This window comes from Heterocephalus glaber, unplaced genomic scaffold (genome assembly GCF_053883595.1).
Source record: "Heterocephalus glaber isolate CG9 unplaced genomic scaffold, H.glaber_assembly_v1.0 deba00000281, whole genome shotgun sequence".
NCBI lineage: Eukaryota > Metazoa > Chordata > Mammalia > Rodentia > Bathyergidae > Heterocephalus > Heterocephalus glaber.
The window spans coordinates 9830192-9841981 of record NW_028258139.1 but is presented as its reverse complement, the minus strand read 5'-3'; the positions used below and the strand labels follow the sequence as shown (position 1 = coordinate 9841981).

Genomic DNA, 11790 nt, shown 5'->3' with positions numbered 1-11790 from the left:
GCTTGGGACACCTTTCATAAGATGATTCGCAGCCCTGCTGGAGGTCACCCCAGATCACCTTTAGAGACAGGAGGGAAATGTGTGGTGTCAAACCTAATGGTGTTCTGCAGAACCCGGAATCCTGAGCTTGCGTCTGGCAGGCAGTCAACAGGAAGGCTGTGGCAGATGTAGCAGTCCTCAGGGCTGCTTGCCCTGGGGCCCCTGAAATTTGGGAGCCTGTCACCGAGTAAGGTGAGGTACTGCAGTAGGGGCAGAGGTGGGCACAGTAACAACCTGGACAGGGCCTGTGGGGGCAAAGAAAGTGGGCCACTGACATTTAAAGGCCTGAGGTTCAAGACATTTGAAGAGCGACTCTAAGGCACAGTGTGAAGCTGTTGTTCCTGGAGTGCCTTCTTAGGACACTCCTTCCTGAAGGCTTCTTTCTCTCTGAGGACCCTGAAGAATGCGTATAAGTGACCTTGAAGTAGCCCGTTCTCAATTGCTTATGCAATGGTCCTTAACTGTCCTAAGCTTCCTCGAGGAAGAAAGGACTCTGAGATGTGAGAGAAAGCACATATAACGGGTGTGTGCGTACACATGCATGTGTGTGCATATAGGGCCATGAAAGAAATTGCCAATAAAAAAGTGAATAAAGTTCCCGCGCATGGTAGCCTATAATTCCAAAACTCTGGGAGGCTAGGGTGGGAGGACCACAAGTTTGATTCCAGCCTGGGCAACTTTAGTGAGACCCTGTCTCAAAATTTAAAAAATAAGGGCAAGGATATAGCTCAATGCAAAGACCCTAGGTTCAATCCCCAGTACCACACATATACACACACAAAGTTTAAGAATTTCTTTGTGTGTGTGTGTGTGTGTGTGTGTGTTTTAATGCAGAACTGGGAATTGACCCCAGGACCTTCATACTGAGCTACATCCCTGGCCTTTTTTATTTTATATTTTGAGACAGGGTCTCACTAAGTTACTGAGTTCTCCAGATAGGCTGGAACTTGTAGTTCTCCTGCCTCAGTCTCCTGGAATGCTGGCATTACAACCGTGCACACTATACTGACTAGGTAAAAAATTCTAGAAGTTATTTTGAGCAACACATTACTAGAGGTCAAAAAGTTCCTACAGCCGGAGATTTAGCTCAGTGGTTCCCCCGCCTGCCTTGCAAGTGCAAGGTCCCGAGTTCAATTCCTGGTACCAAAAAAAAAAGTTCTTACCACGTTTCCCCCAAAATAAGACCTAGTTGGAAAATAATCGGGCTTGAAAACTAGAGATCAAAAATATCACCCTCAGTCAGCCTATCTTTGCCTTACTTGCCTTACACCGAAGCCACCAATCAAGAGAATAGTGACGGCAGGTAAGCCAAGGATAGGCTGACTGGGGCTGACATTTTTTTTTTCTGGTACCAGTTATTGAACTCAGGACCTTGCACTTGAGAGGCAGGCCCAGCACCACTGAACTAAATCCCCAGCCTGGGGCTGGCATTTTTGATCTCTAATTTTCAAGGCTTATTATTTTTCTCTGGGTCTCATTTTCAGGGAAAGGGGGTAGCTATAGCATACTTTCTGTCAGATTTTACCCAGCAGTAGCAGAGCCACCAAGTCCCAGGGTGTGGCCCATGCCCAGTCCAACAGCAGCAAAGGCCCAAATGAGGGAGAAAAGAAACCAACCCATCCCAGCCAGCTGTCTTTGAGACTCCATCTTTCTTCTGTGATGCTGGTGGTGAGCATTATTGCATCTAGATGCAACCAAAGTTCCTGCAACATCTCCCTCACAAATACATATTAAATGTCCAGAGTTCAGATCCCCATAGAGGACTCTGTCCTTACTGAAGCTGGGCCCTGCTTGGCAGCAAAATGGCCCCAAGCTCCTTCGGCTGGCTCCCTGAAGCATACTTCCCATTTTGAGTCCTTGCTCACAAGCCTTGAATTCTGCCTATAACAATAAAAGCCCTCAGTTGGCATTATCCCCTACATCCACTATATCCAGGGTGCCTGTCTCCCCCCAAAAATCTTTACTGAGATAAAATTCATATCCTGTACAATGGGAAATGACCCTGTACAATTCTGTGACTCAGTATCATTCAGAGTTCAGCAACCATCAGCACAATTTTAGAACTTACCATCCTGAAAGTAAACAGCACCCCTTATCACTTGAGCCCCCATCTCTAGGCAACCCCTAATCTACTTTCTGTCTCTGTAGATTTGCCTGATCTGTACATACCACACATGGAATCAGAAATATCCAGGGTTGCTTGGCCATTGAATGTCATTGTCCTTCCCCAGAGACTTCTATCTCCCGCTGATCTTTGCTCACCAGAAGTGCCAGAAATTGTCAACCTGACTGGTGTCTGCTGCTGTTAGCAGATACCAAGCTTATCGAGAGTGTGTATCCTTAAAGCCACACCTTTATGCTTGTATCGTTCTGAACCATGGCTGACAAAGTTGGGGGGCTGGAGGGCTGGGATGTAGCTCAGTGGCACTGTGCCTCCCTGGCAAGCACAAGGTCCTGAGTTCGATCCCCAGTACCAAAAAACAAGTTCAATTGGGCCTGGGATTTAGCTCAGTGGTTTTGCCGCCTGCTGCTCAAGCACAAGGACCTGAGTTCCATCCTTGGTACTAAAAAAACAAGTTCAATTAACAACAACAAAAAAAAAATTGGGGGGCTGGGGTAGTTCAGTGGTAGACCACTTGCCTGGCTGGGTTCAATTTGCAGCACTCAAAAAACTACCTTGGCCCAGAAGAACCCCCCAACCCCAAGAGCAGATGCTGCCACCCTCTGACTATCCTACTTCTTCACTCAAGGTAGGCAGGAAGCAGCACGTCCCTGTGCAGCCCAAACTCCAACATGCCACCTGTGCCCAGGCATGGGTTTCTCCCAGGGCACCTACCCAGGACCACTGTCCAGTGCGAACACGTGCTGCCACCGTCCAAGCTTCTGACCCCGGGGAGGCATCCTGGCTTTCCCCTGCCCTCTATCTTGATGCCAACCCAAAAAAGAAAAGAAAAAAGACATAACTAGATGTAACTAGACTGTGACCTGAACATTGCTTCAGTTCAAAACCAGTTTCTCTTTTCTGCTCAGGAAGGTCCCCAGAGGAGATCTTCCTTCCTTCCTTCCTCCCTTCCTTCCTTTCTTTCTCCTGGGTTTTGTTTGTTTGGGGGATTTTCATCTGGTTTTGGGGGTTATTTTTCAGTGCTGGAGATCAAACCCAGGGACCTGAACCTCTCTACCACTAAGCCACACGCCCAGCCATGGGTTTTAAGGGCTCTGTTCAGTCACTTAGACATCCAGCCAGCAGTCTGAGCTGGGATCTGCAAATGCAAAGGTATGACAGACTTGACTTAGTTCTCGATTACCTTTGCAAATTAAATCAGGCACAAGGGAGAAATGAAGTATTTACAATGCAATGAATGTTTTTAATTCTCTGGAGTCCGAACTCTGCATTTCGTGTTCTCCCATCCTGATAAATCAGGGGCCCCAGGGTGCTTAGCTCAGAGTAAATTCAGGGCTGGTCCTGCAGCCTGGGTCTCATGTCACAAGTCAAGTCATGTATTGTGACAGAAAGTTTCCCTACAAAGAGGAGACAGTTACCACAGGGCTGAGATGCTGGCCCTGCTGGTCAACAACTGAGCCACCTCTACTAAGCCATCTTCCCCAGGCCTCAGCTTGCTCATGTCTAAAATGGGCATGGCAGGAGTGCCTGCCTCCTAGGATGGAATCCAGGGAGAAGTGCTCAGTGCTCTCAGCCACCACCAGGTTCTCCACCACACTGCTGTTCCTGGAAGGAGCCCAGTGGCTCCTCAGTTCTCTGTGCCTCTCTCCTGATTCTGGTAGGGTATCTTGTGCACCCTGGCATGCTGTTTAGCCTCTTCTCCTGCTGCTATTTATTGTTCTCTCCCTCATGTGTTTGCTTTTTCAGATTCTAAAAGAAATCTATGTGCTAATACTTGGTGTATATTAGGAGTTGAATACATGTGTCGACTAAGTGAATAAGCTTGTGGAAAAATGGCAAGAATACGGATCCTACAGGGCTATATTATAGAAGAATACACCATAGAACCCCTGCCTGTGGGCAGAAGCTGCCGAGGTGGGTGTGCCCCTGGCTTCCCACATCATGTCACCCCCAGTGACCCCCAGGGCCATCTTGCTTTTCTCGTCTCCCAGATCCCGGCCATGGGTCTCCATCCTGGTGATAAGGTGGGTGGTCACCCCCATGGAGCCGGCCTTGTGTATTAATGGGACATGGACTCCCCTCCTGTGGTTTGAAGGGTGACAAGAAGCCTTGTCCAGAGTGTCCCCACCTACCCTAGCACCTCAGTTCCTTCCCTAAGAGGAGCAGATTCTCAGCTGCCCACACCTCAGTAGGAGCTGATCCCTCCTATCTGATCAGAGGGGAAGATGCAGTGAGACCTGAAAAGCAAAGGCTAGAGGGGCCATGAGTGGCTGCCCACAAAGCTCTGGGTGCACTACTGGTTAGCTCTACTCACGTCTTCCCTGGAAATTAATAAAAGCCCTGATTTAAAGCCAGAACTGAGCTTCAGGAGAGGGGGAAGTGGAGCCCAGTTAGCACTGGTACCTGTAGGCTTCTAGGGTAGTGCAGAGTTGGGAGGTGACAGAGCTAGCCTCAGAACTGGGCTCCTTCCCTTGCTTGCTACAGGGTGGCCTTCACAAGCTACAGCATCTTCCCAGGCCTCAGGAAAGTGGAGATGACGTTTCGGTGGATGGGCCTGTGAGGAGGAAACTCCGCAGTGGACCAAGGGCCTGACACTCAACTGTGGAGTCTATTATTTTGCTCTTCCTTGGGGCCAGCACTGCAGGGTCTGATTCGGCCCCTTAGGCCAGCCCCAAGGGTGCTCCCCAACACTGCCCTGCTGAACTGGCCACTCCTAAGCTCTCCTCCTCCTCTTCAGGTGCCTTCTGCACGCTCCAGCTGACCAAACTTGGCATGTATGAATATGTGGAACATGCTGAGCCAGATTCATCATCTTATTTTACATCACATTTAGGAGGAAATGAAGATAATGTTGTTCTACAATTGTTTTTGTGTATAAACTCTGTCTGTTAGGATTATCCGTGTTGTGAAGAAAAGGACTGTTTGAGCATATGTCACCTTATTCTTTTTTTTTTTTTTTTTTTGGTACAGGGGATCGAACTCGGGTCCTTGCACTTGCAGGGCAGGCAGCGGAACCACTGAGCTACATCCCCAGCCTGTCACCTTATTCTTAACACAGCCCTATGAGGTAGATACCATTACTCCTGTTTTATAAATGACAAAAGAAGCTGTATGTGATGGCTCACACCTATAATTCCAGCACTTAGAAAGCAGAGGCAGGAGGATCACCATGAGTTCAAGCCCAGCCTGGCCTACATAGTGAGGCCTTGTCTCAAAAGAAATGACAAAATCATTCCAGAACATGGGGGGACACACAACTAAGAAGCAGCCAGGCAACCCCAGACTCCCGAGCTCCTACATGCTCATCAGAATAGCCCAAACCATCTGGCTATAGGGTAACAATACAAAGTGGTTTGAACAATACTGCTCCCTTCTGGGCTAAGAAAAATTACTATGATTTTATTTTAATACAGGCTCAATACTCTGCCTTAGACTTAATTGTCCCCTTATGTTACAACAAACAAGCCCCCAAAAATGGTAGTATTGTTATTCATACAGAAGAATTTGTGCTTCTGGCTGGGACAAGAGTTATGAAGGAAGAGTATTTAAAAATTAATTTCTGAGGGCTGGGGATTTAACTCAGTCGTTCCAGTGTCTGCCTCGCAAGCACAAGGTCCTGAGTTCGATCCCTGGTATAAACAAACAAACAAATAAAAATCAGTTTCTTGTAGGTGTGGTGGTACATACCTGTAGTCCCAGCTACTCAGTAGGCTGAGGCAGAAGGATCACTTGGGCCCAGCAGTAAGAGGCCAGCCTGTGTAACATAGGGTGGCCCTGTCTCAAACAAAAGATCTGTTTCTCCAGCCTTTTCCTCCTTGGTAAGTTAGTCTTCGGGTGGGATCCCAGAGCAACAGGGGAAGTCCATCTCAGCCAAGCCCTCCCAAGTTAGCCACGCCCACAGAAGACCTGGCTAGGTCCCCAGGACTGGACTACAGCCTCTGCATGCCAACTGCCTAGCCAAGGTGTCCCCATGATGCTAACCCCAACCTATAAAATGATGATAAATGTCACAGTGACATTTAAGAATTTAGTAAGGAAACCAGGACAGAAAAGATCTTAAACCACACAGGAAGCTTGTCACAAGTCTCAAGTTTTTTATTTTCAGAACAGTCTCATGTTATTTTTAAAAAGAGAAAGAAAAAAAAAACCACGATAAATGCTAGTGAGGTGCCACTTCCCTCCTTCCAGGCTCTAACGCTCAGCTAACTTTCTTCTACAAAAACCCACAGGCTCAGTACCAATGGATGCTAACAAGGAAGAGGCCAAGCTAGGCATGGTGGCGCACACCTGTAGTCCCCACTGCTCAGGAGGCTGAGGCAGGGGCATCGATTTAGCCCAGGACTTTGAGGCAGCCTGGGGCACCATAGCAAAACCCTAGGTCACAAAAAGGAGAAGGGAACAAGTCTTTAGAGAGGGTCTAGTCTTTTTTTTTCGTACTGGGAATTGAACTCGGGACCTTGTGTTTGCAAGGCAGGCAGCAGAACCACTGAGCTAAATCCCTAGCCCTCTAGTCTTTTTTTTTTTTTTTAAACAAATAAGGTTTAAGGCGGGGGAGGTAGCTCAGTGGTAGAGCACTTGCCTGCTAAAAACAAGGCCCTGGCATCCATCCATAAAACTACAAAAAATAAAATGGAAAAGGTTTTGAGGGTTCAGACAGAGAAACCTTCTACCCCTGCTGCCACTTACATGCTCAGACATTAACAGCAGGCGGGTCCCCATCTGAGCCCAGGGTTCTTTTCTGTAAACCCTGCTGCTGGCATAGGTCTCCAGGAGACTGCTCACCATCCTGGTCATCAGACCCCTGGGGAGCACTCAAGTGTGAGCCCTGCACTCTAGATGGCCTAGAAAGCAAGGAAAGTGGAGCTCCGGGGGCCACTGCTTATTGTAGGTGGGCCAAGGACAATGAACGACAGGACCCAAGAAAAACACACCAGAAGGAAGGGACCAGCATCCTGAGCACAGTCACTGTACCAAATGTGTAAAGGGAGATGCCCAAGTTGAACTGGGGTCCCTCAACTGGACCTGAAGGCCTGGCCTCTGCCAGAATCGGCCTCTTGACGGACCCAGGGAAGTGGCAGCCCATCAGAACCTATCACAGCCCATTCAAAAGCAGACAGCACTCAGAGGTCACAGCGAGCCAATCACTTGGCAGCCAGATGGCCATCAAAACAGTAGGAAGAGCATGGGTCAGGGGGCCAGCCAGCACCGGCCATGGCTCAGAAATAATGTCCTTTCACAGTCACTGAGGTTAGGTAGTAGAAAAACACAGCAGAGCTGGAGAGAAGAAATGGGTAGGAACAGTGGCAGCAGCCATCGTCCCACCTGGGCCTGGGGCCTCGAACCTTGAGTCCAACAGCAGAGAAGAGGAGCCCGTTAGAGGAAGGAGAGATGGCAGAAATCCAGCCCACCAGTACTGGCTGAGGAGCGCAGAGTGCACTGACTGTAAACATTTCCCCACCGGTGCCCATTCTGAGGGCTGGGTGGGCTCCAGGCACCCACGTCTGCCCTCGGCCCCTCGTGTATCCCTGCCTCCATGGCACCTTCTGCCCACAAACCCCAAGGCGGGTGGAAGAAAAGGGCCCCCAGTAGCCCTCACTTCTTGGAGAATCCAGCAAAACCAAAAGAAGGGTGACCACTGGCCTGGCTGCTGAGCTAGTGGCCAGTAACTTGGCACTTTGGGCCCCTCCCTGTGCTAGGGGCTCTTGGGAAGCTTGGGACAGGGCAGCAGTGACAGGCCCAGCCTTCCACCCTGCCGGGTGCCTTCTCACTCCCAGCCTGAGGCTTCAGACATCCCCAGAGCAAAACAGGGAAAATGGCCCGAAGGTGGATTGTAGCCGGCTCCTCTCCTCTCCGCTTTTACTGTGTTTCACAGGTGATCAGGGTTTTCAAGAACTCTAAACTCAAACAGTGCTAGAGTTGGAAGGTAACTAAGGCCCAGAAAGTAAAAAATGATCCAACACTCAAAACTAGTGAGTGACAGAGACAGAATTAGAATCCATGTCTTCCATGCCTTCTGCTCCAGGATTTGTTACACTACATGGAACTCCCACAGCAGAAAAAAAGGAGAAGGGGAACCAAAACTCCTCACATTTTCCCCCACCCTTAACATATTGTGGGTGAAGGAAAGCGAGTGTTTCCTGGCCTTGCTCCCTGCAGTCTTCCTGTATCCTTGCCTCCCTAAAAATATTTGTCTTGCCTCAGAGACTCCAAAGCAATGTCCCACATCAAGACTCCAGCGGGGCAACCCTGGGTTGTCTTTTGCCATCGCCTCAGTAAGAGGAGTCTGGGCAGACTCGGGGGCAGGGCTCTACTGCCTCTTTTTCCCTCCAGAGTCCTGTCAGCAGAGCAAAGGAGAGAGGGCACTGCCACCCTTTCTGATCTACACCAAGCTTCCCAGAGGAGGGACAGGTAGGGTGTTGTGTCCTACTCCTTGGGCCCACAGGAAGCCCAATTTCACATCCATCCAGGCACCTCTTCCCCTAAAGCTGCTGCTGCGTCCTGTTCTGACCCAGCCAGGACGAAGCTGCAGGAAGGAGAACTCTTCTGGGCACAGAGGGAGGAACAGGCGGCCAAGCCAATGGCTGATACTCCACAGACCCTGTAACCATACTGGCACCAAAGCCCAACAGGGTCTGGTGGCCACGTTGAATGCAAATTCTGAGTATTTTGTTTCTATTTTTTTGCAAGCAGCATCAGCACATGATGCAGCAAAAGTTGAAAGAATGGAGGTAGAATTGCTCGCTCACCCACAAAAGGGTGCCATTTGGTCCTTCGAGTGCGGGACAACCTCCTCCTCAAGCTGAGAAGGGAGGAGAGGAGTTGAGGAAGACCCTGGGTCAGCTTCTCCCTTGGAGGAGAGTAACTGGGCAGCTCCAAGGCCCGCTCTTCCTGGGAATTCATGCTCACAAATTCAAGCTGGAAAGAGAACGGTGGTGGTATGTGCGGTGGGGAAGGCAAGCCTTCTGATCTATGGATGGCAAAGGGCCACAGGGTAGACTCAAGGAGACACCGCCACACACACACACACACACACACACACACACACACAGACACGCACTTTCATCTACCTTCTGGTAGAGACTCCTCAGGGGAAGAGTGGATTCTGAGGCAACAGACACCACCCACAACCTAAAGAGCCTGGTGAAGGCCAAAGTCCCCGCCACAACACCCCCTGTCCTCCATTCTCCCCCACAGTGGATGGGAAGCAGGGTGGAGGCAGGAAAAGCAGGAAGCATAGTTTTCCAGCTCCTTGGAGGTCAGGTATTGGGTGAAGACCAGAGCACAAGGTAAGTAGACGGACCTCCCTCTCAATTCACTAGGGGTCCTCTCCAAGCAGTACCCCTTGGGTACAGAGGAACACGCCGGCCCTCAGCCCTAGTAACAGTCACTTCTAAACAGAGCCTGATCAAACCTGGGTGAGAGAAGGTCAGAGGCCGAGGGAGCGGCACACTCTCAACCCCAAAGCAAGGCCCCTTGCCCTTCACCCCATCAGTTCTGGGAGGCCACAGCCAAGGTGTTGACATAGCCATGGGGCCCCCCCTCATTCTCAGAGATGCAGTGACCTAGCTGGGAGCCTCCCTGAGGTGGCGGTGGAGGCGGTGGCGGTGGTGGAGGAGCAGAGGGAGGAGCACCGTAGCCACCTCTGGCCTGACTGGGAGAGGTCCGGCTCCCCTGGTCCCAGCAGCCCTCCAGGGCCTCCAGGCCACGGCAGCCGAGGAAGAAGAGGTTCTTGAGCATGAAGATGGAGAGGGGCTGCTGGTAGCTCACCACCAGGAGGCAGCGCAGGGCCAGCAAGGGTACGTCCACCAGGCAGCCGCCAAGCAGGCGCAGAAGGCGGCTGCAGCTGCCGGGCCCCGAGGCCTGGCCCCAGGACCAAGCGGCGGCGGCCACGGCGTTCAGCTCGTAGAGCCAGAGCACCGGCGAGGCGAGGGTGAGGAAGTAGACCGCGATGAGCAGGTAGCGCAGGTGTGCGGGCAGAGGCACTCGGCCTTCCAGCATCAGCTCCACCAGGGTGAAACTGTCGAGCAGGTCCAGACACGTGCCCAGGAAGCAGCCAGCGGCGCGGTGCTGCTGCGGCTGCAGGAGCAGAGGTCCCGCCGAGCCCGGAGGCGCGCCTGCCTCGCTGATGGCCCGCACCAAGCTGTAGAGCAGCGGCACCGACAGCGCCACGGTGAGGCGGAAGCCCGTGGTGCCAAAGGGCGCGCGCAGCTCGATGAGATCCAGGATGGACGTGCCCAGGATGAGCACCACCTTAGGCGTGAAGGCGATGGAGTAGATGAGCCAGGCCAGATAGGCGAAGGCGAACTCGCCCCCCGCCGCGGCCACCCCCGGGCCGCCCCCCGCGCCCCCGCGCCCGCCGCGCCCCTTGGCCCCGGCTGCGGCCCCCGCGGAGGCGGACGCGGCGGCGGGCAGGTGCAGGGGCGGCGCGGCGTGGTGGTGGTGCTGGTGGAGGCTGTGCGCGCCGCCCGCCGCGCCGCCCCGACGGCCCCGGCTGTTCTTGGCGAAGAAGATGGCCCAGCCCACCACCACGACCAGGTCGGTGGCGATCCAGGAGCACCAGTACAGGTCGGTAACGGCGATGAGGTACAGGTCCAGGAGCCCGCCCTGCGCCAGCAGCAGCACCACGGACAGCGCCTGGTAGCCCCAGCGGCACCCGGGGCCCGGCGCGCAATCGCGACGCCGACTCCTGCGCGCGGACCGGGCCGGACGCCCGCAGCACGAGCAGCACGAGCAGCAGGAGGCGCCGCTGCCGGTGCCCGGGCCGCCCGCGACCCCGGCCGAGCGGCCCCCGGGGCCTCCGACGGCCGAGGCGCCCCCGCCGAAGTCCGCGGCGGTCATGCTGCAGGAGGTGGGCGTGGAGGTGGAGGTGGAGGAGGACAGCGCGGGCGCGGCGGGGGCACCCCCCTGCGCCGGGGGCCCCGGGAGCGCGGCGGCGGGCACCAGAGGCTTGCTGATGCTCAGGCTCTCGTCGTCGTCCTCGCGCTCGGCGCCCGTGCTGCTGCTCGGGGAGCCGCCGCCCCCGCCGCGTCTGCCGCCGCCCCCCCGGCTGGTGCTGGTGCTGGTGCCGCTGTCGCCCGAGCCTCGCCGGCCGCGGGAGGGGCCCCCCCGCAGGAAGAGGGGCTGCGGCCGGGCGGCGGCGGGGGGCGGCGGGAAGGAGCCAGATGAGACGGAGACCGAGCGAGGGTGGCCGAGCGCCGGGCGCATTGTCCTCCTCGGGACTCCCTCCCCGCCAACCTCCGGCCGGCGAGGCGGCCGAGGGGGACCCGGGCCAGCCGCCGCCGCCTCCCCAGCTGCTGGGACTCGGACCCGGGTCGGGCAGCCGCGAGATCCGGACTGGAGCCGCCGGACTGGGCTAGCGAGCCCGGGGCGGCTGGCAGAGGGGGCAGGCGAAGAGCTGAGCCGACCGCGGGGACCAGGCGAGGCGGGGGCGAAGGCGGGGAGCGAGCCCAGCCGACTGGCGAGGGAGCTGGCGGCGGGGAAACCAGGACTGGATTCAAGGGGGAGAGGAGGCGAGACCAGAGAAGGAGAAAGCCTGGCTGGCTGGATCAGCAGGAGGAAAGGGAGGAGAGCGGGCGCTGAGGCTGAGTCGGGGTGGGGACCGCCGGATGGGGCCTGGAGGGCGGGAAGGC

General features: G+C 54.3%; 1 protein-coding gene across 1 annotated transcript; it reads right to left on the bottom strand.

Moving 5' to 3' along the window:
- Positions 1-6235: 6235 nt before the first annotated feature.
- On the bottom strand, positions 6236-11506 carry Tmem121b (transmembrane protein 121B). The gene has a single exon (XM_021249644.2). It carries the CDS (start codon positions 11363-11365, stop codon positions 9650-9652), a length of 1716 nt encoding a protein of 571 aa, XP_021105303.2. The 5' UTR covers positions 11366-11506; the 3' UTR covers positions 6236-9649.
- Positions 11507-11790: the final 284 nt, after the last annotated feature.